A 21,784-nucleotide genomic window follows, 5' to 3' on the forward strand; every position below is an offset into this window, starting at 1 on the left:
TGGGCTGGCACAGCTATTACACACTTCGTGCAGTACACCCATGTTATAGAAACGGAAAGCAACACAAAGCTAAAGTAACTCCGTCCATTCTAATTCTGCTAAACCTGGATCAAGCGACTTGTGTTCCACGCCCACAGGTGAGACTCACAAAGGATTTTGTTCTTTCCAACCCGCCTGGGCGCAGCACCCTGGGGCAGGAAGCTCTGTCTTTCAGGGATGCTGGGTTAACGGTTCGGGGAGGCGGCGAGCACGTTTCCTATCACAGAGACATTCCTGGTGCCGCGGAGCTCATGTACATGACCGGTCCGAGGCCTGTGCGCCACCTCCCGGGGTAGCCGCTCGCAACCTGGGCGGGACACGCCTACGGGACCAGCTCAGGGCGCGGCAGAGACTGGCGGGTGGGTTCCGCGGCCCTGCGTGTCCCGGCTCCCGGGGGAGGCTCAGGGCCTGGCGCCCGGCGACGCGCAGCGACCCCTCAGCGGGCGCACGGCTGAGCCGCGGGAGAGCTCCGGGGCGCAGGCGCGCAGCGGAGGGGACGCAAAGCGGCAGCCCGGGCAGCAGCCTGTTGGCGAGGGGCGCGCTGGGCCGGCGCAGCCGCGCTGTGGGGCAGGGGCGGGGCGGTGTCTCCCTGTCAGCATCCCGGCTTCGCCGCCTCCCTGTGCCCGCCGCCTCCGTCCCCTCATCTTCGCGCGGTCAGCGGCGGGCGCAGGATGAGCGGCGGCGGCGGCGATGGTTCGGCAGCGGCTCTCTCCGCTCGGGGCTGCCGCATCGCCGGCGCCGCCCCGGGCCTGCTGGACAAAGGCTTCGACCTGTACATCGCCGACCCCTTCGACCGGGACCGCAACCCGCGGGTGAGGGCACCGGCCGGGCAGAGCCCCGCTGCCGGGGGGCGCAGGTTGGGGGCGTCAGTCGCTGGAAGACGCAACCGGGGAGAGGGCGCAGGGGCCCGCGCCACGGGGATGGGCGCTGGGGGGGATAACGCCCTGCCCGGAGACAGGAGAATAGCGGGGACTAGTGGGGAGGGGGCATGTGAGGGCACCGCATTTAGCAATTAAAATGTTGGTGGGAACATGAGGGGGCGGTGGGGATGCAGGGGCTGCTAGGCGATGGGTGCACAGCAGGCAGGGTTTGGAGGGGAACAGGAGGCGATATGAGAGCCCAGTTGCTCAGTGCACAGCTCCTTCTGTGCAGTAGCAGTTCCCTTCTCCAACTCACCGAGATTGAGACCTGACCTAGGCACCCAGGCTATGCTCACACTTGGAGGAGGGAGGTGACTTGCACAAAGAGCAGGGAGTTGAACAGATGGCTCCTGAATGCAAGGCTGGCATCTCTTTCCTGGGATACTGTAGGGTAACCTGGAGTAAAGGGGGGAAAGAGATGCATTGTTGCTAATCCCTGTAGAGGATGCTGCTGCTGAGCCAGTCTGAGATGGTGGTTTAAACTGGTTTGTGCCGGTAGTACTAGATGACGCTAGTACTAGATGACGTTATTCCCTGACCTGAAATCACCCCACTAAGGAGGTGTTCCTGCCTTTCCCTTTGCTGCCTCGCTGCATTAGTGACTGAAGAACAAGAGCATATCTGCTGTACCATTGCACAAGGAAGCATTTCCCTGCCCCAGCAACCGATGTTGTGTATACTATGAAGTTATGTTCCTACAGGAAGCTCTGTACTGTGAGAGTACTCATTTGCTAGAGCACAATTGGATGCAGGCAAACAATTTCAACTCATTTGATCCCATTTCCAGAGGCTAGAGGTTTTTCTAGTATTTCTTGTTCAGACCAGAGTGAAATGTGTTATGTTTTGGCACAGTGTTGTCAGCCTCAATCAATCAAAAACAGTCTGTTAACTTAAAAAATCATGACAGCTTAAAAAATACAACATAGGGTTCTTCTTAATTGCTTCCTAGTTTTTGAGCCTTTCAGAGTAACATTTTCAAGCTTTTCTACACATCCAGGAGGACTAGAAATTTAGTTTAATTTTAAATGAAATTCAGAGTCTCATATAATCATGTGACTTCCGGAGTTGAGGCTTTAGGAAAAGCACTAAATATCCCAAGGCCCATGATAAAATTACCAGAGTTAACCTGTCACAGATAGGGATGTTAGATACCATGTAACTGAATAATCATGTAACCTCAAAAACTATTATCATTTACACAGTTATTAGATAGTCCCCAAGGGCAGGGCTGGCAACCAGTGCGGGGGGCCAGAGTTGGAGGTGGAGGGGTGAGCCTAGGCCTGCTGCTGACAGAAGCTGCTCTGCAGTAGTCTCCCTTGCCACCAGGGGAGGCAAGTTTGTATAATTTTTGGTGGTGCCCCATTAGCCACGTCCCCTGACTCCCGTTAGCCACGACTCTGGAGATAACACACTCAGAGCAAGATGGACACATGACCAGAAGTAAAAGATGTCATGTCACTTCTCTGGAAGGACTTTTCCCACCATCCTCCTACAAACGGGGATTAGTTTGGCCCCTACCAAACCCCCCTCATGCAACTATCCTGCAATTGCATTAACCCAATGTGTGCGACATTAACTCAGGGGCAGAGAGGCTGGGGGAAGTGTTCCCTCTAAAGCTATGTCTACACTCACGGCTTCTTGTGCAAGTACAGCTATTCTTGCTCAAGAACCCACAGAGCATCCACACTGCCCGCCTGCTCTTTCGCAAGGAAATTTACAGTACGGCGTGGTAAGAGAGGGCGTCTTGCGCAAGAGCTACGCTCTTTTCTAACTCTCTTGCACAAGAGGGCAGTGTGGCTGCTCAGCAGGGATTTCTTGTGCAAGAAACCCCTATGGCTAAAATGGCCATCGGAGCTTTCTTGGGCAAGAGAGCATCCACACTGCCATGGATGCTCTTGCGCAAAAGCACAGCTTGTACATGGCAGTGTGGACGTGTTCTTGCTCAAGACTTCCTGCACAAAAACCCTTGTGCAAGATGTCCTTGCGCAAGAAGCCGCCAGTGTAGACATAGCCTAAGAGTTTCCTCCCATGAGCAGAATGAATTTTGTGATGTGCACCAGTACTGAGTTCATGGGGCTTGTTTGGATGTGCCACTGTGGCACCCAAGTTATTAATAAATATTTTATAAACCTTTACTTTTTCTCTCTGCTGCCATGTCTCCTCCTCTTGCTCCATCAGCTCCCCTGGAGCCTGCTGCTCCCCCCCCCCCCCACTCCTCACCCTCCTCTGCTGTCCTGACTCCTGCCCTTCTCACTGCCCTCAGCCCTCCTGCAACCTGCCCTCCTCCACCAGCCCTTCTCTCCTCCCTGTGCCCACTCCTCCAGAACCCCCACTCTGATCAGGTGAGCTACCCCTCCTCATCCCCTCTTCTAACACCTCCTTCTACACACCTGCCCTGCCTCTCTCCTGTGGTGCTGGTCCCTCCCCTGCAGGTGTCTGCCCTTCTGTTTCAACCCCAGAATCCCATGGCACCTGCACCTTCCCTTAGCCCTGCACCCTCCTGGTGCCTCTCCCTTTCCCCTTACTACCCCTGTCCCCTTTGCCCTCTTTTTCCCTGATGCCTACCCCCTCACCACTCTCTGTCCCCATTCTCCTGATGCTCCTCTGTGCCCTTACACATGACTTGCTCCATCCCCACCTTTCTCATGCCCACCCCTTCTTTCAAGCCTTCTCCCAGCACCTACTCCTCCCTCCTCTAAACCCCAGTGCCCTTACCCTCTCCTCTCGCAGCATCACCCTGTCCCCCCTCCCACTGACACCTCCCCTCCTGCACTTTTCCTCATTATCTTCACTTGGCCCCCTGGCATTTGTCTCTCCTCCAGGCTGTCCCTTGGTGCCTTCCTCTCCCACCCTCTCCCCCTCCACACAAGCCCCTTCCTCTCCCACCTCTTCCCCCTAGTTTTCCCCTTTATCCTGCCCTGCCCTACCTTCTGCCTTCCACTTTGTGGGGCCGGAGTCTGCGCTCCAGCCTCAGAAGTCCCCGGACGCCGAATCGGGAGCTAAGCCGTGTGGCACACTGCCGCACCAAACTGTTTTAAAGTCCTGGGCCATGACGTCACGTCACGCCCGGGCGTCTCCCCATTCACCTATATGCGCATGGCAGCAGCAGCAGCAGGCAGCACGCGCAGGCAAGGGGGAGCCGACTGAACGCTGCGCACGGCAGGGACGGTCCGGGGCCGGGGGGGACTGGCAGGTGGGGGCCGGGGCCCACTCCAGGCAGTGCCAGGGGAGAGACCCAGCTCCAAATATTGCTGGAGCAGGGCCCCCGGCTCTGAATATTGCTGGAGCATGGGCACCACAAGCCTGTATAACTTGTCGCCCATGCTTGCTACCCCTCCCACTGCTGCTGCCTCATGGCTCTGCAGAGCCAGCACGGATGCACACAGAGTTGGCTTAAAAGCCAGCTCCCCATGGACACCGGCTTCTGCCTCTCCCACTCCTTGCTGTCTCTGATACAGAGGCAACAAAGGGGGGGCGGGGAATACGTGTAGTCAATAGGTTTAACTGATAAGCCCAGGCTTATCAGTTAATCATGTAGTCAACTAAATGTTGACATTCCTAGTCACTGGAACTTAGTCTACACTCAGGAGCGGCCCTAGACAAGCTGCCGGCAACTGGCGCCTTAGGCAAAATGCGCAATCGGCACCCCTGCCTCCAAACCCCTCAACGCCATTTAACTTTGGCGCCCTATGCAACCGCCTAGTTCGCCTCTATGGACGGGCCGCCACTGTCTACACTGCAGGGTTTTTGCGCAAGAAGCCTTTTGCAGAAGAGATCTTCCACAAAAACTTCTTGTGCAAAAGCGTGTCCACACCTCCAAGCACATTGCAAAAGCGATGTGCTTTTGCACAAGAGAGCGTCCACAATGCAAGGACAATTTTGCACAATAAATCTCTGATCTGTGCTTTTTCCAATAGGGTTTTCTTGCACAAAACCCCCTCCGGAGTGTCCACACTTGCCTTTTTGCACAAGAGCTGTAGAGCAAAAAGGAGTTATTCCTTGTGGGGAGAGGAATAACTCTACCAGCAAAAGCCCTCTATTCTGTTGATTTTCTTGAGCAAAAACACACTTGAGGTGTGAACGCTCTGCCAGGTTTTGCCCAAAAGCCTTGTGCAAAAAATCTCCCATACTGGCCTCTGACTAACAGGTCATATCCACTGATGAAGTAAATGTTTCAGACCCTTCTTATAAAGACAAAGTGAATCCAAAATGGATTTTTAAAGATGACTTCAGTTGTTTAATGTCTGTGATTTTTCTTTCAGGGCATTCTGAATTTGGGAACAAGTGAGAACAAACTTTGCTATGATTTAATACAGGAAAGAGTAAGTGGATTTGGAATTGTGGATTTTGAGTAATAAAATGGTATTGCAACTAACAATTGCATGTTAATAATGGTGTGTGAATTATTGAGAACAGATTAAATAATTCCTTTAGTGAATTGGTAGTTTTATGACAAACTTTTTTAAACATCCATGCTTTATATTTGCTACTTATCATCAGATACACTTAACAAAGTCATATAACAAAGAAAAGTGTGGCTCTGGCTAAAGGCAAAATAATTTTCCTAGAAATTTTCCTAAGCAACTGTCAGCCGACGGTCAGGGCAGTGTGTGCGTGTATGTTATACACCCGAGACTTCAACTGCTGAGACCGGGGACCTTTGCAGCAGGCAACCTGGAGGAGGTTGACGGGCGCCCCAATTCTGCCAACCGACGGTCAGGGCAGTGAGTGGTGTGTGTGTGTGTGCTATACACCCGAGACTTCAACTGCTGAGACCGGGGTCCCTTGCAGCGGGCAACCTGGAGGAGGTTGACGGGCGCCCCAATAAGTTTACAGGGAGAGCTTATAACACCTGAGATTTTAGCTGCTAGGATACAAAAATCCCTTCACAGCGGACAGCCTGGGGAGGCTGAGAGGTGCCCCAATGGATCTGTCCCCTGGAAGCAACACGATCCAAAATGCCCAAGCTCTCCTATATCTCTCTCTTATGACCGGCTGAAGTTCTTTTAAAATTGTGCTTGGTTCTGTTACAGCAACTGAAGGAGTCAGGTTAAAGCTTAAACAGTTACTATTTTATTGTTACAGGGTAAACTTAGCTGTTAAATGCTACTGCTGTGTTACAGATAACACAGTCACTACAAAGGACAGGACAGAAAGTACACTAAGTCACTTATAGGTACCATGAAACCCTTTTGGTTCTCTGAGCTCTTATTAAATGCATGCAAAATAGACACCTAACAGGTATAATTCTCACCCCTGCATTCCAGACTTGGCGTGGCCAGCGTCTTTCTCTCAATCCCTCGGGAAGAAGTAGGGCGAGGTTGGACGTCCCACAGACCTCGGGAGACAATCAATACCTGCCAGCAGGTGTAGATGATTGGAGCTCAAATGGGGTGGGCTACTGAACCCCTCTTTGTACCCCTTGGGTCAAGTAGGCTTCTTCCTGGTCTCAAGTGGCCAATTAGGAAAAATGGCTTTGAACACCAAGTTTCCCACGAAGGGTGCAAAGCATAATTCACACCTGGGAAAATGCAGACAATGGGCACCTCTGGTATGTGATGGGTGAAGATTCCTCTCCTGGGACAGTGCAGGTGTGTCAACTACTTGTACTAGCCATCAGGGCGGCAGGAGGCCCCGGGTCGTCAGCTAGCCCATTTACTGTCTGGTTTCTGTTTATGGTAGAGTCAGGGACAGGCAGCACACCTGCGTTCCCAGGGCATCAAAGGCTGACTGCCTTTCTCTTGCTCTCTGGGGGGGGGGGGGGGGAGGGGAACAAGATGGGGTTCATGTCTGGCTACAGCAACATAATTCAGATTTTAAAAATAATATTCAATCCAAAGTGTTTTTTATGTTTAAATAGAAATAATTTAAAGTACTCTTCTCATTTAATCCAAAAATATTTTTTGGAAGTTATTGTGAAAGTGTACTTAGTAATTTCTATCATGTGGATTGATTCTTCCTTGGTGGAGCCAAAACTCTTACCTAGCATGGAAATCCTTCTTTTTGTTGGATTTATGTATTGATTTTAAACAAAACTATAAAGAAAAAAGTGAGTAATTTTGTGTATACCAGTCCACATGTCAGGCTGCACAGAGGCAATTTCTATTATATGAAAAATGACAATATAAAAATGGCACCTTTTTAAGTGAAAAAGAGACTTTTTTTAAGTTAATTAGCTCTGTTTAGCTAGCACAACTATGGAAGAATATACAAGATTTTATTTTGGGTCACTTATCAGTAAAATTAATCACCAGTAGTAGGGCCATCTCCTCCCGTTTACACTTGTTTACCTCTACAAAAAGTCATTGAAATGCATGGATGCAGTTTGTTCTGCTGAATCTCTGTATATCTCAGGATGAGTTGGCAGCCCTGATTATTTGGGACATGAAATTTATTTTGTAATGACATGAGATCTGTGTAAATTTGAGTTGGAAGTAGTTGATCCAGAAAAAATGGAACTGTACATTGTCGTTTAGTCACTTTTCAAACTAGATCTCTTTTTAAACTAAGAAATATAACCCAGCTGCTTTGGCTATTTCTTACTGTACCTGGTAAAATTATTGGCTTCTCCCCAGCTGAGAAGGTAATTTAAATAAAATTAACTTTTAATTTTTAAAAAATGCTGCAACTTCTGTAAATAATAAAAAAAAAATTGTGGGAATTTTGGTGTGTCCTCAAACAGTAATTATAAAATCTGAGATTAGTACCGATATATTTTCATTCGACATTGTGTTGGATTTAACCCGGACAGAATAGTCCATAAATAATGTTTTACTGAACTGAAGAAATTGTTGATGTGCATCTTGCAAATAAAGGGATGGAAGTTTGAACTGGGAATATGGACATAACTTTTGAATATTAAGATATCTCCCCGTTGTTACTCAATGGTATTATGAAGTTACATAGATTGATATGTGGTTCAGTGGAACACAAGCTCACAGGTGAAAACATGTAAAAGACATACAGTAGAAAAACATCTTTCTTTCTTTATTATTTTATTTATTTATTTTAACAGCTCACAAGACCTGACATGAACTATTTGGAACCTCACCTTTTGCAATATTCTGATACACAAGGCATTGAAAGGTATGTAGTTAGTAAAATATTGTCTCCTTTTCACATGACATGTATTCAGTACTAATCAAGTGTTACTTGACAATTTGGTATGGTTTCATTTAATGTACAGGGGGTTATACTCAGTTAAATATTAGCTGCTTGTTCTCAAGATGTTTTTCTGTTTCCTGTTGGTTTTCAAGAATTACTTTCCTGTGTTTTTTTTTCAGCTCCCCGTGTTTTAATCTACTCCCCCCCCTTCCCAAAAGCATGATACCTTGCATCTATGCAGGGGAGCATGCAGTAGAGTTCCTTTTACAGCTAACTCTGGCAGTCTACAATTACGCCAGAACTCTGTGCTCTTCGGAAACAGGATCAGATGAATCCTGATACTGTAAAAGCATTTCACCCTAAGAATATAATCTTGATTTATTTAAATTTTACTGATGGGGGGGGGGGGGGACGATTACACCGATTCTTGGGTTCTTTTCAAAACAAGGGCCCAACAGTGGAGTGGGTGCAAAGATGCCTCTGCTTTTTCTAGTTATTTTTTTCATACAGATAGCCTCGTTCTCAGGTGACCCTCTGAGCCAAATACAATAATCTTCAAAAGGACAAGAACCAGGGGCACCTGCTGTGGCTCACTGCTTCAGCCCTGTAGTGAGGGAATGGGGCTTAGCACTTTCTGCCCTGTGGTGTGGGAGGTCTCAGGGCTTCAGCTCCTGCTGAAGCCCCCAGCACCAGCATGTATGTGTCACAGGACTGAAGTCCAAAGCCCCAGCAGACACCTCCTGCAGGGCTGAAGCCCATAGACCAGCAGTTCTCAACCCAGGGGCCACATACATCCCAATTAGCACACAGCTGGCAGGGGGTGGGGCTGGCTGAGTAGGAGAGAGCATAAAGCAGCCTGCAGAATGGCTCCTGCCAGCAGGGGGCTGATGAGTGCACAGGAGTTAGGAGAGTCTATCTTGGCAAGCTTTGGGGGAGTTCTGGGAAGGTTTGGGGGAGCACTGAGAGCAGAACACCCAGGTTTTAGGTGAGGTTCTGCTCCTACCCCAACACCTTGGGTCCTGGCTGCCAGAACATGCCTGACATTCCACTTCTGGCCTGGTGGCGGGGGTTCTAGCTACACTGCAGGACTCACCTCCCAGCTGCCCAGTCCTGCACCCTGGATACCAAGGTTAAAGTCTACTGCAGCTGTTCAGCCCCACACAACAGGAGATGCTGGGGTCCAGGTCTGTTGCCCCCTGCCCAAAACTGCTTACCAAGATTGGGTCAACTGGCAGGTGCTGCAGTCTGAGTCTAGCTTCTGATGGCAAGGTTCAGCTGGCAGGGTCTGGTCCCGTGCTGGAGGATCTCTGGTCTGGCTGTCCAGCCCAGTAGAGTGGATCTAGATCCCAGCTGCCCAGCCCTGCACTCAGGACTCCACTTCTGGACCTGCTCTGTGAAGGGGTCTTTAGGCAGGAGGGGGCACAGAAGACTATGGGGTAGTTGAAAGGGTATGGTGAGTCTCAACCTGCAGCCCACATAACACTGTGGGCTGCATGTACAGTCCACAATGATAAATAGGTTGAGAACCACTGCTCTAGACCCCTGTTCCTGCTGGTCAGAAGCTTTTAGCCCCACCACCCTGCCACAGGCAGAAGCTCTAAGCCCCTCCTCCTCTCTCCACCTAGTCTGGTAGGCAGAGAATGAGGGAGACATGAGGTACCTTGTGATCCATACCTTCACTGTGTAAGAGCCGTGTCAGGCTTGAGAGCCATGGTTTGGCCATTCCTATCATAGTTTATCCATTTATTAGAATTCTGCACCAGGTAATTTTAGTGCGATAGAATCTACCCAAAGCTACATAGGCTGCAGAAGCTACAGCTGCTGGTTGTCTTTCAAACCAGGCTGTTGAGGTTAGCTTTCTGCATGTCACCACTAAGGTTGTTAAATTGCGGTTATCTAACTAATTGTGTAGTTGATTCAATTTGTATCGATTACACAACTAGTTGATAAAGACCTCTATGCAAAGCTGCAGTGGGGGGTAGCCCCAGGACCTGGCTCAAGCTGAGACTGAGCAGTCCCGGTTCGTGCAGACTCCAGGAGCCTTCTGCACTGTAGCTCTGCATTTTAAATATAGTAAGAGCCACTTGGCTCTTACTACATTTAAAATGCAGAGGCGCAGTGTCCCAGACCAGTGCGAGCCAGGACTGCTTGGTCCTGGCTACCAGAGCAGCCCTTGCGTGCAGCTAGCCCAGACCACCACAAACAGAGGTTGCTTGGCAGCAACACCCCCTATCTGCAGGGGGTCCAGCTCCCCACTGGAACCCCCATGAACAGGGGCTGCTGCCAGAGCAGACTCGTAGCAGCTTCCTCTATCCCCTCCCGCTGCCTCTGATAGAGGCAGCAGAGTGGGGCGGGTGGCACCACAGAGACAGTACTGTGGGGAACCAGCTTTTAAGCCAGCTCTCTCCAGCACTGGCTCTTAGAGGCAGCAAAGGGGGAGGGGAGTAAGTGAGTAGTCAATACTCTAGTCTACTACCTGCTTAGCTTTTGCTTATCTTCAGAGACTGGACTTAATGGAACCAAATTGGGATGTCATTCATGAGAATAAAATGGATTTGTCCTATTCAAGTTAAAATCTATTCGATGTATTTTGGTATTTTTGTAAGAACAATTATGTAATGCCAAGTATTTTAATTTTGCATTTCAGCTTCAGAGAAGAAATTGCCAAATTTCTCACCGAGTATGCCAAAGCTCCAAAAGCACTGAATCCTGAGCATGTAAGAAATGAATGCTTTATCTCTGTATCTTGCTTTTTTTTAGCTGTAGATATTTTCTGTACAGATTTGCTTATGTTTTAAAAGTATTATAAACGCATTTCCAGATGTCCAATCACATTTTAAATGTTCAGGATTGCATACAAAACATGAAAAAAGTTACAAAGCCACTTAGTATGAAGAACTTATGCTGTTGTTCTTTGGCCCTTAATTGATTTTAAATCCATGAAATGTACTGCCCATGTGATCCAGATTTATGCTAGAGAGAGGAGCTACAGTTTGGTTGTTAAGGGGTTAGGGAGTCATCAGGGACATCCTTAAGTTTTATTGAGCCCTATACCCAACAACAGCTGGGGGGGATATGATTTTTATATTCTTCAGCAACACACTACTGTATTAGTCTACAGGTCCTTAGTTTAAAATATTTAATAGAAGTCAGAAACTGACAGTATATATCTGGGGCTGGCAAATGCCTGTTAAATGGCTTCATTACCGCTTGAATGGATCTTTTACAAATTCAGTGGTCTGATAACAGGTCTGGTAGGCTTTTTCACTTTTAAGTTAAATAGATCCTCCCTGGCAGAAGCAAAGCCACAGAACAAGTCTAGGAAGAGATGGGTGGGTGGACATTAAGACCCAATGGTGCCCCATTTTCAGGTGCTCTAAGTAGCTGTGTATTCTGCTTCTGGGTAAGGAGGGCCCTAGGAGTTATATCTGTGTTCCTCCCTCCCACTTTACTGCCATAGGAAAAACTATGTGTGGAGACAATGAATAGAGGAGAAGGGAAGTAGTTATTTCTCCCAAAATAATTTGAATAGGTTCCGAATGTAAAGTAATAGTTTGTGTACTTGTGTATAACAAAATTAGCACTACAGTTCTGACAGTGGTTGTTACAAAAACTCTCATTTACTTCACCTGGGAGTGGCATATGCTCAATAACAAGATACAACTGATAAAAGCTTCATTTACTTCAGGACTCTGATATTATAGGCAATGGTATATCAAGACTTTCCTATCTGCCTCTGGATTGTAGGTGTGTAGCACACTTGAAACTTCTTGAAACTTCAGTTAATGTGCCCCCAGCTGCTGGGAGATAGAGGTGAAGATACAGAAAACTTTCTCATACCCACCACCACTCTTTATCTTGAACCTTTGGACTGTTGGAAAGGGGGCATTATTGCAGGACTGCACATTTCAGGGGGAAAAAATCCTTCCCAAACTGTGGTTATATGTCTTTCCACTAAACCCAGTGTTAGGACTCAGTGCTGCCACTCATGTGTGATGTGCTCGCAGGTTCAATTTAGAAGGCTGACTTTTTAACCAATAGGAGTGCATACCACCTTTTTATTAAAAATAAATAAATAAAACTATTACAAACTTGAAATGAATTAGCAGTAGCAGTGAAATGCATTAAAAAACTTTAACAGTAGCAGAATGATCAATTTGGATATTGTATAATGCACTAGTTTGCAAGTCAGACTCTTGCTTTACAACAGTGGTTGCTTTTTATAAAGTTCTGATCTTGAATATACTCTACTTTTCTAAGTATTGCCTTCTAAATAGTCACAAAGATGTTTGCAGTTCTGCTAATATAATTTTGTCTGCTTGTTTCAGATAGTTGTTATGAGTGGCTGTTGTGCTGTCTTTGCTACCCTTTCAACTGTATTATGTGATCCTGGAGGTAAGCTTAAAAGTAAATATTCTTAATGTGAAAGCATTATATATAGAGAGAAGTGTCATCCATAGTGGTCATAGCCTTTGTATTTATCTTATAAGTGATAAGACATCTATCCAAGGCTCTAGGTGCCCTGACATTAATTGCAAAAAATCCCCTCAGCATTAAAATAATCCTTCCAATAGGAATCCAACTAGCCACCTACAGAGATTCATTTTCACTGTTTCATTATTATAGGTAGCATATCCATAGTCCTCTCTAAAATCCATGTCAAAGATCTTTCAGTATGTCTGAAAAGTCACCAAATGTGGGCTCTTTTAGATAATGGGAGGGAGCAAATTCCAGAGTCTGAGCCCTCATAGTGAACACCCTGCCAGCCTCCTCCCATCTACTACAGTGAGCATGTCCCTTTTGATTGCTCTGCTGACCACAGCTGTGGCAATATGGCAAGGAGAGAGAGGGTATCCATTAGGCAGGCACTTCCCGTTTGCTTGGCACAGCATCCTTGCTTTAAGTTAGGATAAAAGGGAGCTGGATACCATTTAGTAGGAGTTCTTGAACAAACAGACAGACATTTCTAAAATATCTGGATAGGTGAGGTTGGTCACTAGTTGATTTGACAAACTGTTGGCAAATATATGGCACAAGAACAAGAAATTGCCCTGCTTTAAGTGGATCATTAGCAGATGGTTAATAATAAATGAGATGACATGAGAGAAAATAAGATGAACAGTTCAGTCATAGAAAATTATCAAAATAACCATATTTTAGAAAGATCTTGTGTATCTTAAAAATAATGTATTTGACCCACTGCTGTTTAAGGAGGCAAGGTAACAGTTAATAGGTTTTTTATAAATCAGTGATGCTTCACACTAAGAGATGCTGAGGACACAAGATACCATGAACATCTGATTGACTTATGTCATGTAATATGTACCAATCGCATTTTGGTACTAACAGATTAATAGAGATGCTTACTAAGCGGTACTTGCTAATGGCTACCTTCCTCAAATTCACGATCATTCACAATACAATGAGACATCTTGAGAAGTTGTGAAGATTCTTGAAAAGTTGTGTAATCCTAGAAATGTACAATTGGTCAAAGTCTGACAATGAAATGATGAAGATTTCCTAGTCAGAGTAATGTATGACAAGAATGTTTTTATCCTTGTTGATATTTTACTATTTCTGTTCATGGCTGCCTGGGATTAAGTTATTTTATGCTGTACTGAGGAGTCTGCTATATAAATAGGTATAAAAGATGTAAACTTTGCGGCCAAGCACTGTTGCTTAATGTTCTGAAATTGAAAATATAACATTCATACATTGTTAAAAGAAAATGCGGTATACAATTTAATCAAAATGGCGAGGGTTTCTTCTAGACTTTAGAATCATAGAGCTGGAAGAGGCCTCAGGAGGTCATCAAGTCCAGCCCCCTGCCCAAGGCAGGACCAATCCCAACTAAATCAACCCAGCCAAGACTTTGTCAAGCTGAGACTTAAAAACCTCTAGGGATGGAGATTCCACCACCTACCTAGGTAACCCATTCCAATACTTCACCACCCTCCTAGTGAAATAGCTTTTCCTAATATCCAACCTAGACCTCTCCCACTGTATCTTGAGACCATTGCTCCTTGTTCTGCCATCCGTCACTACTGTGAACAGCCTTTCTCCATCCTCTTTGGAACCTCTCTTCAGAAAGTTGAAGGCTTCTATCAAATTTCCCCTCACTCTTCTCTTCTGCCGACTAAACAAACCCAAATCTCTCAATCTCTCCTCATAGATCATGCGCTGCAGCCCCCTAATCATTTTCCTCGCCATCCGCTAGAGCCTCTCCAATGCGTCCACATCCTTTCTGTAGTGGGGGGGCGCAGAACTGGACACAATATTCCACTTTGTTTACATGAATCACAACAACATTGACTGCAAATAATATAGATATACATTAAATAATGATATGGATATCATACTGGAAATACTGCAGTGCATACGAATAAGTAGGATGCAAGGAAGAGAAGTTCTGCTTAAACCATTGCAATGCCTAAACGAGGATGGAGAAAGTCAGGGGTGAATGCAAATCTTGCTGTCAAGCTTTTGGCCAGGTGTAATCAATGGCTGTAAAATTCTGAGTATTGAACATCATTACAGGAATAAAAGCTTAAATAGTAAGGGAGCATCATGGAAAAAGCTACCTTAAGAGAAGGAAAAGCAAGAGCATCCATTTGAAAAAGAAATGACATCTGGCAATATACAACTGGGTACCACAGTGAATGGTGCAGTATAAAAACCTATATACTGTGTAAAAGATCAAATAGGCATTATAACATGCAGGATGGTGGCAGCTCACTTGAATACAACAGAGAAGAAATAATTAAGATTCACAGCATTTACCTGAAGAAAAGATGGCCACAGTTTAACATGAACAAAATAGCAAATTAAGAAAACAGTAATCCATATGCTAGTTTTGATATTAAACATTAGGTCACTTTCAATTCATGCTTCATAAGTGGTTGTCAAAATAAATATTGAACTAAAAATGCAAAGAAAGCAAAATCTCTCAGCAAATGGATCTAATTGCTTTATGCTAGGTATCAGCAGTCTTTCACTTTAGATGGCAAAATAGATGGTGAGAGTAGATTGGATATACATGCGGTCCCCAGTATACCTCTCCCCTTTATCCATTGTTTCATGTATCATTCATTAATAGGGGAACATGTTTCAATTCACATTGGTCCCGACCCTCATATTTGTTGTAAAGCAAGTAAGTTGCAAACCTTTTGTGTTGCTTTTCTGTGGGTGCTTAGCAGTGCCCCACAGCACATCCCATCCTGCGGTGTGGGCCACCAATCACCTTCTTCCCCACCCTCCCAGAACCTCCTGCTCACCTCTGAACAGCTTCAGCAATGTGCAGGAGGCGCTGGGAGGAAAAAGAAGGTGGGACAGGGTGCAGTTGGAGGAGGGGCATTGTCATTGGCGAGTGTGGGGATGTTGTGAACACTCCCCCCCCCCCGCCCATTCCATTATTTCTTATGTGGAAAAATTCTCCAATGTTTGGTGTTCGGTATCTGTAGCACTTTTCAAGAACACAACACAGACCTGTAGATCTCAATTTTGTTAATATAGAGTAAAGTAATTGATAATGGTAATGTTTAATATTGCCTCTTATATGCATTTTTGGTTTAGATGGGTACCTTATTCCTACTCCATATTATGGTGGAATAAATTCGAAAACCTGGCTGTATGGTGGAATACAACCTGTCCATGTACCCTTGTATAGTGAGGTAAAACTTCACTTTATTAAAGACTGTATTCTATGTACGCACAAAAATGTGTTTAAGAATTTGAATGACAGCTTCACAGGGTGCATCAAAGCAAAAAAGGACCACAGATTAAAGCAGGCACAGACTCAAACCAGCCTGTCATCTTTTGATGCTTGGGGTAGTGTTGTAACCATGTTGGTTCAGGATATTCGAAAAAGTGGCTGAGGTCTTATCTTTTATTAAGCCAGCTTGTGTTGGTAAACCAGACAAACTTTTGAGCTTACACATAGTTCTTCCTCAGTTCTGGACTCTGTGTAAACTCAAAAGTTTATCTCTTTCACCAGCAGAACTTGGTCCAATAAAAGATACGACCTCACCCACTTAGTCTCCTCTTTAGAGGAAGACTGTTTTGTCCAGGTTGCAGCATATTGGCAGAATGGTGAGAGAAACTCTGCTCTTCAGCTATCTATTGTATCTGCTCTGTTTACATGCAGAAAAAGTTCTGAAGAACTGGCAGTCTGCCTTTCACAAGCATTACATTCATCTTATAACTTTTTTCTCTAGCCCTGGAATATGCATCTCTGTCTATCAAAGTGTACATTTTAATTCATTTGGAAGATGAAAATAGCTTAACATTTAAAAACAAAATTATTGATATGTGGACAGGATTATTCTTGGTTATGAATTTGGATCTCGATCTTGGTTTTGTTCTTGTTAGCTTGTTTTTCCTCTTCCTTACTTACATCATTGTTTTTGAAAACTTGCTTTGCGTATCCTATTTTGCAGTTATATTTAGGGTAGGGGTCAGCAACCTTCAAAGAAGAGTCATCTTTTTGTTTTTGTCTTTGAGTGAAATCTATCAAGAGCTTTATCATATGCAAAGCTCCGGGCTGGTTCAGGAGATTGGGATGCAGGAAAGGGAGTGGACTCTGGGAGAGTTTGGGTGTAGGAGGAGGTTCTGACCTGGGGCAGGGAGTTGGGTGCAAGGCGGAGGCACTTACCACAAGTGACTCCCGGTTGTCAGTGCAGCCAAGCTCAAACAAGCTGCCTGCATGCTGTGGCCCATGCACTCCTGGAAGCAGCTGACTGCTGGCATGTGTCAGTGTGCCCCTTGGGGAGATAGCATGCCTATGCTCACAAGCTCCACTTGAGCAGCTCTCCTTGCCAAGAACCAGCCAATTGGAGCCCGGAGGGTGGTGCTGGAGTTAGGGGGAAGGTGGACAGAGACATGCCAGCAGTCACCTGCTTCTTTGAGTGGCATGAAAACACAGCATATAGGCAGCCTGTCTGAGCCCTTGCTGCACAGCTGAAGTTTGTTTTTTCAGAAATTCTTTGTTTTCTGGAAGGGGAAAGAAAAAGAGGGTAGCCAAAGAGCCACATGCAGCTCCAGAACTGCAGGTTGCTGATCCCTGGCTTAGCATATGTTTATGCTACAATTAGACAGTCACAAAGGTTCACTGCTCATCTGGCAGGACTGTTTCATTGAAGTGTGAGGGTTTGTGGTCAGGTTGCAGCCTAAACTCTAGGACCTTACATCTCGCAGTGTTCTGGAATCTGGGATGCATCTTAAATCTGAATGTTTACACAGTAGTTACACAGCCCCACAAGCCCGAGTCAGCAGGTATGGGTCAGCTTGGGGTTTATCCTTGGCATGTATGGCTATGTCTAAACTACATTCCTCTGTTGAAAAGGAATGTAAATGAGGCAAATCGAAAGTGCGAATGAAACGCAGATTTAAATATCCCATGCTTCATTTGCATATTCACGTCTGACTGCTTTTTTGAAACTGGGTTTTTCGAAAGGGAAAGCACAGTGTAGATGGGGTTCTTTCAAGGGGAAAAAACCCTTTTTTGAAAGAACCTGCACTCCTGAAAAAATGAGGAGTATGGGTTCTTTCGAAAAAGGTTTTTTTTTTGTAAGAACCCCATCTAGACTGCGCTTTCAATTTTGAAAAACCCTTTTTTGAAAAAGCGCTTGGATACGAATGTGCAAATAAACCATGGGATATTTAAATCCGCACTTCATTTGCACTTTTGATTTGCCTCATTTACATTCCTCTTTCGACAGAGGAATGTAGTTTAGACATAGCCTCAGGGATCAGCAGTAACTGTTCAGATATTGCATTCTTCCAGAAATAACTTCTGCCAATAGTTATCAGATATATCCTGCTCTTCTTTAAAGCTCTCTTCCATTTAGAGGGGTTATTTCAAAAACTTCAACTACTATGATGTTTTATTATTTGGAAGCGATGGCTTAACTGTTTGTTGGTTTTGTCTTGCACAGGTGACTGATGAAGAAAGTCACCCTTTTCAATTAACAGTTGAAAAACTGGAGGCTGCCCTACAGAGAGCAAAAGAACAGGTAGGAATGATAAACTGCTCTCCAGCTGGGTGTGTGTTATCCAAGTAGTGTTAATAACTCAGTTTTGCCCAACATTAGAATGTTATTTTATCTGGCTTAACGCCCAATTGCTTGAAATCTTACAAAAGTCTAAATTCATTAACTATTACAGGCATGTGCACAACTCTGGCAACAAAAAAGATTTAAATTTCCCATATAAAGTAGACAATATAATAATGCATTGAGTCTGCAGTGTACTACCTTGTACAGAATGAGTCTTAAAATGTGTGTTTTTTCTAGCTTAGTTTCTCATTCACTGGGCTTACAAATAGGGATGTAAATCATGTTTAATTGATTAACAGGGAAGGTGGGAGGGCCATTCCAGCTTGGCTGACCTGCAGCACCTTCCACTGTGGCCAGGCTGGAACACACATCCCCCTGCTGTGGACAGGGGCTACTCCAGCCAGGCTGGGGCACCCCTGCCCTCAGCAGGCCCCACAGGGCTGGAGCACCTTTAATGAGTGAGGTTTATCGGTTAATCATTCGCATCCCTACTTACAGAAGTTAGCAGTGATGTTGAGGCAATACCTTCAGGTCTTGAAGAACAAATACAATATAGCAAAATGTATTATTTGTCACATGTTTTGGGCCAAAATACAACATACCTTTTACAACTATGTAGTGGAGAGAGTACTTTAGATCTAAATATCTGTGTTTTATTAAGTCCACAAACGTATAGAAAAAACATGAAGGCATTATTTATATTGAACCTGTTTGAAGTGTTCTGTTCAATCATCCAGAAGAGAGAACACAAGATAACTAGCAAATCTTGTTGCCAGAACTGAGATAGTAGCATTGTTAATACTGGATCTAAAACAGGAAAGTAGATTATTAGAAAGTCTGTTCTGTGTTTTCTAATTAACGTAGGGTGAAAAGTAAGATTTAATAAAAGGTAAAGGACATAATTGGAGTAGGGAGAAAAATGTGTTGAGTTTCAAAAAAGTATTGTAAATGAACAGAAAAACCTGCAAATAAAACTGCACTATGTTTATATCTATTTATAGCAGACTTGTTATAAACATATTTATAGTGTTAAACTACCTACTGGAAGGTGCTAGCTTGACTTCTATAAACATGAGACATTTACAGCAACACACCGACTTACGACCATCTGTACTTATGACCAATCTCCCATTAACCCCATTATAATATTTTCGACTTGAGAACCATGTACGTCAAGTTTTTCAAACAGCGTGTTTCTGACTTACGACCAAATCGAGATACAACCAACTGTTCAGAACGTAACTCGTTGATAAGTTGGGGACTGCCTGTATTTTGTCATTTTCAACACCTATGTGACGCTGTGGGCATGTTACAATTTAAGCTGGATAATTATTTTTTTAAAATTTGTGGTGAACCTAAAAAACACAGTCTCTGTTAATATTTTTGACTGTCTGCTTCCTAAAGTCATTTGCATTAATGAGCAGCAAGTCTCTGTCCCCATAAGACTTATTTTCCACAGCTAACTTTCTCTGTTTTAAGTGGCCACCAGTGAAAAGCATTTTTGGGCATAGAGATAAGTACACTTTCTCTTTATTTGTAAGTTGCAAGGAGAGCAGTTCCAGAACCTCCTGGCTGGGGCTGGGATTCAGCATGTAAGTGCAGTAGCACTGGATCCTAACAGAGACATTAGCTAACATCCCTGTGTTAACTGTTGACCACAGGTTTTGCTATATTAATATAGTCAGCTATCAATGTTTCTGCTGATATCATAATGTGAGCTGATTAGTAAAACTAAGGGATGACAGGGTGAATTTAAGAGGTTCTGTCACACTTAAATTGACAACATGATCCCTTAACAGTGACGTTCCAGCACATATATGTATCCTGGCTTTTATTTCTCAAATAAAATCTCAGTATTTTAAGAAACTCGTAAGTAATCTCTATGGTTGTTCTAGGACATGAAACTTCCTCTCTTTAAGGAGCACCATACTGGAAATATTCAGTTTGATGGTGCGATTGACTAAATATCAAGGGCTCTGTAGCAGCTTGATTGCAGTTTTATGCAACATCCTCTAATTAATCTTGTATTGCAATCTTGTTAAATCTTGAGTTTTACATTGATTACCCTTTAAAAATGGTACACTGAAGTATTATAATCTATAATGTCCTCCTTCCCACACACACAAATGGCTGTAAAAATCAAGACATGAATAGAACACTACTTTTTGTGTGGAAGGATACTGAGAGTGCACTGGAATCGTATATTTTGGAGAGAGAAGGAAAGTTTAGTTTGTTACAACAAGAATCTTTTCCTCTTTAGACAGCTAAGATTATAGGATTTGGCCGAAACTTAAACCAAAAAATCCCATAAAATCAGTTGAAAACTGTTAATGTTGTATCTTAAAGGCAGTTTTGATCTTGGATGTTCAAATTAGATTTGGAAAACTTACATTTAATGAACTTTAACATTTAGAGAGCTGGAACTTGGGCAATCGCAAGTTGGGGGCCTCCTATATAAGTTCATGAAATTCACCCTATTTCTCGATGTAAAGAGATAGATGCACAGACTCCTTGCCTCTCCCCCAGTAACAATTGTTTACACTGTGTTTATAGATAAACTAAAGCGATCTATTAAGTATAAAAAGGTAGGATTTAAGTGATAAGAAATAGCACACAGAACAATGTTGGTTACTAAACAAAATAAAACGGAGCATGCAAGCTTTATACACTAAGAAACTGGTTACATGTAGTATCTTACCCTCAAAATTGTTCAAATAAACTTCTTTCAGAGACCGGAAAGCCTTTCTGCCTGGGTTCAATCCTTCCCTCAATTCAGTCTTAGATGTTCCAGGCAGTCATTTTGGGTGGGATCCCAGGGGAGAACTGATCAAGATTACCTCACTTCCCACACTTAAATGGGTTTTAGAAAAGGGAGAAATCATTTGCTGCTTTGTTTAAACTTTCCTACTGTTCCAGTGAGGGAAAAATACAGCATACAATATAAATCCCAGCATCAGGTGACAGGGCCATGCCTTGATGGGAGCCACCATAGCCCTTTCTCCCTGGCTTCCAGGGAAAACAAATCTATTCACAAATCATTGTTCTGAGTATTGGGCCATTAAGTTCCTTGAGTATTACTAATAGCCCTCACTTAGCATGATCACATCAGTAGCACAGGTTTATACTTCATAGTTCTATCTTCAAATACAGGAATGATACATGCATACGGATGGGATAATTATATTCAGTAGATTAGAACCATTCCAATGATATCTCACATGAAGTATCTTACATAGACATAGTTCTGTTATGTCATATTCCTAAGTATATTTGCATAAAGAATATTAAATACCCCATCACAAGAAATTCCTTAATTCCTTAATTCCGTAATAAATGGGTGAGAGAAATCCTCACCTGCGCCAGTTCTATAAAACTAAATGAGTTAAACTGAAAATAGAAGTGTGGTATAATTCCAAATTTATCCTCTATATCAGTTTATGGATGGCGACAATTTCTCTCATTGACATAGTGTTTCAATATAGCAATTTTTATTTCCTGCTTAATCACTGTAATAATTGGCTGTGTGCGCAATTTAAATTTTTTGTTGGATAGAGAATGTTAAATGTGTATGATAATTAGTACATATTGCATTAGTATACAATGGGTAAAGGGGTTTTGTGAGTGTCCCACTACATACAAATTTAAAAGTATAATATAAAAAGGGCATTT

At 44.1% G+C, this 21,784-nt stretch overlaps 1 protein-coding gene across 2 annotated transcripts in view; it reads left to right on the forward strand.

Moving 5' to 3' along the window:
* The first annotated feature begins 274 nt into the window (after nt 1-274).
* The window catches only part of LOC102452200 (1-aminocyclopropane-1-carboxylate synthase-like protein 1), a 38,606-nt gene continuing 17,096 nt past the window's right edge, over nt 275-21,784 (forward strand). Inside the window, exons 1-7 of one of the 2 annotated variants that reach the window (XM_075922377.1) lie at nt 275-398; nt 5,222-5,281; nt 7,975-8,045; nt 10,711-10,780; nt 12,392-12,458; nt 15,636-15,733; nt 17,996-18,073. In XM_075922377.1, the coding sequence (XP_075778492.1) occupies nt 7,990-8,045; nt 10,711-10,780; nt 12,392-12,458; nt 15,636-15,733; nt 17,996-18,073 (369 nt within the window). In that variant the 5' untranslated portion in view covers nt 275-398; nt 5,222-5,281; nt 7,975-7,989. Of the gene's footprint in view, nt 399-617; nt 852-5,221; nt 5,282-7,974; nt 8,046-10,710; nt 10,781-12,391; nt 12,459-15,635; nt 15,734-17,995; nt 18,074-21,784 lie in introns of those variants that run through there. The other variant, XM_075922376.1, reaches the window with a different exon arrangement.

This window comes from Pelodiscus sinensis, chromosome 2, assembly GCF_049634645.1.
Source record: "Pelodiscus sinensis isolate JC-2024 chromosome 2, ASM4963464v1, whole genome shotgun sequence".
Lineage (NCBI taxonomy): Eukaryota > Metazoa > Chordata > Testudines > Trionychidae > Pelodiscus > Pelodiscus sinensis.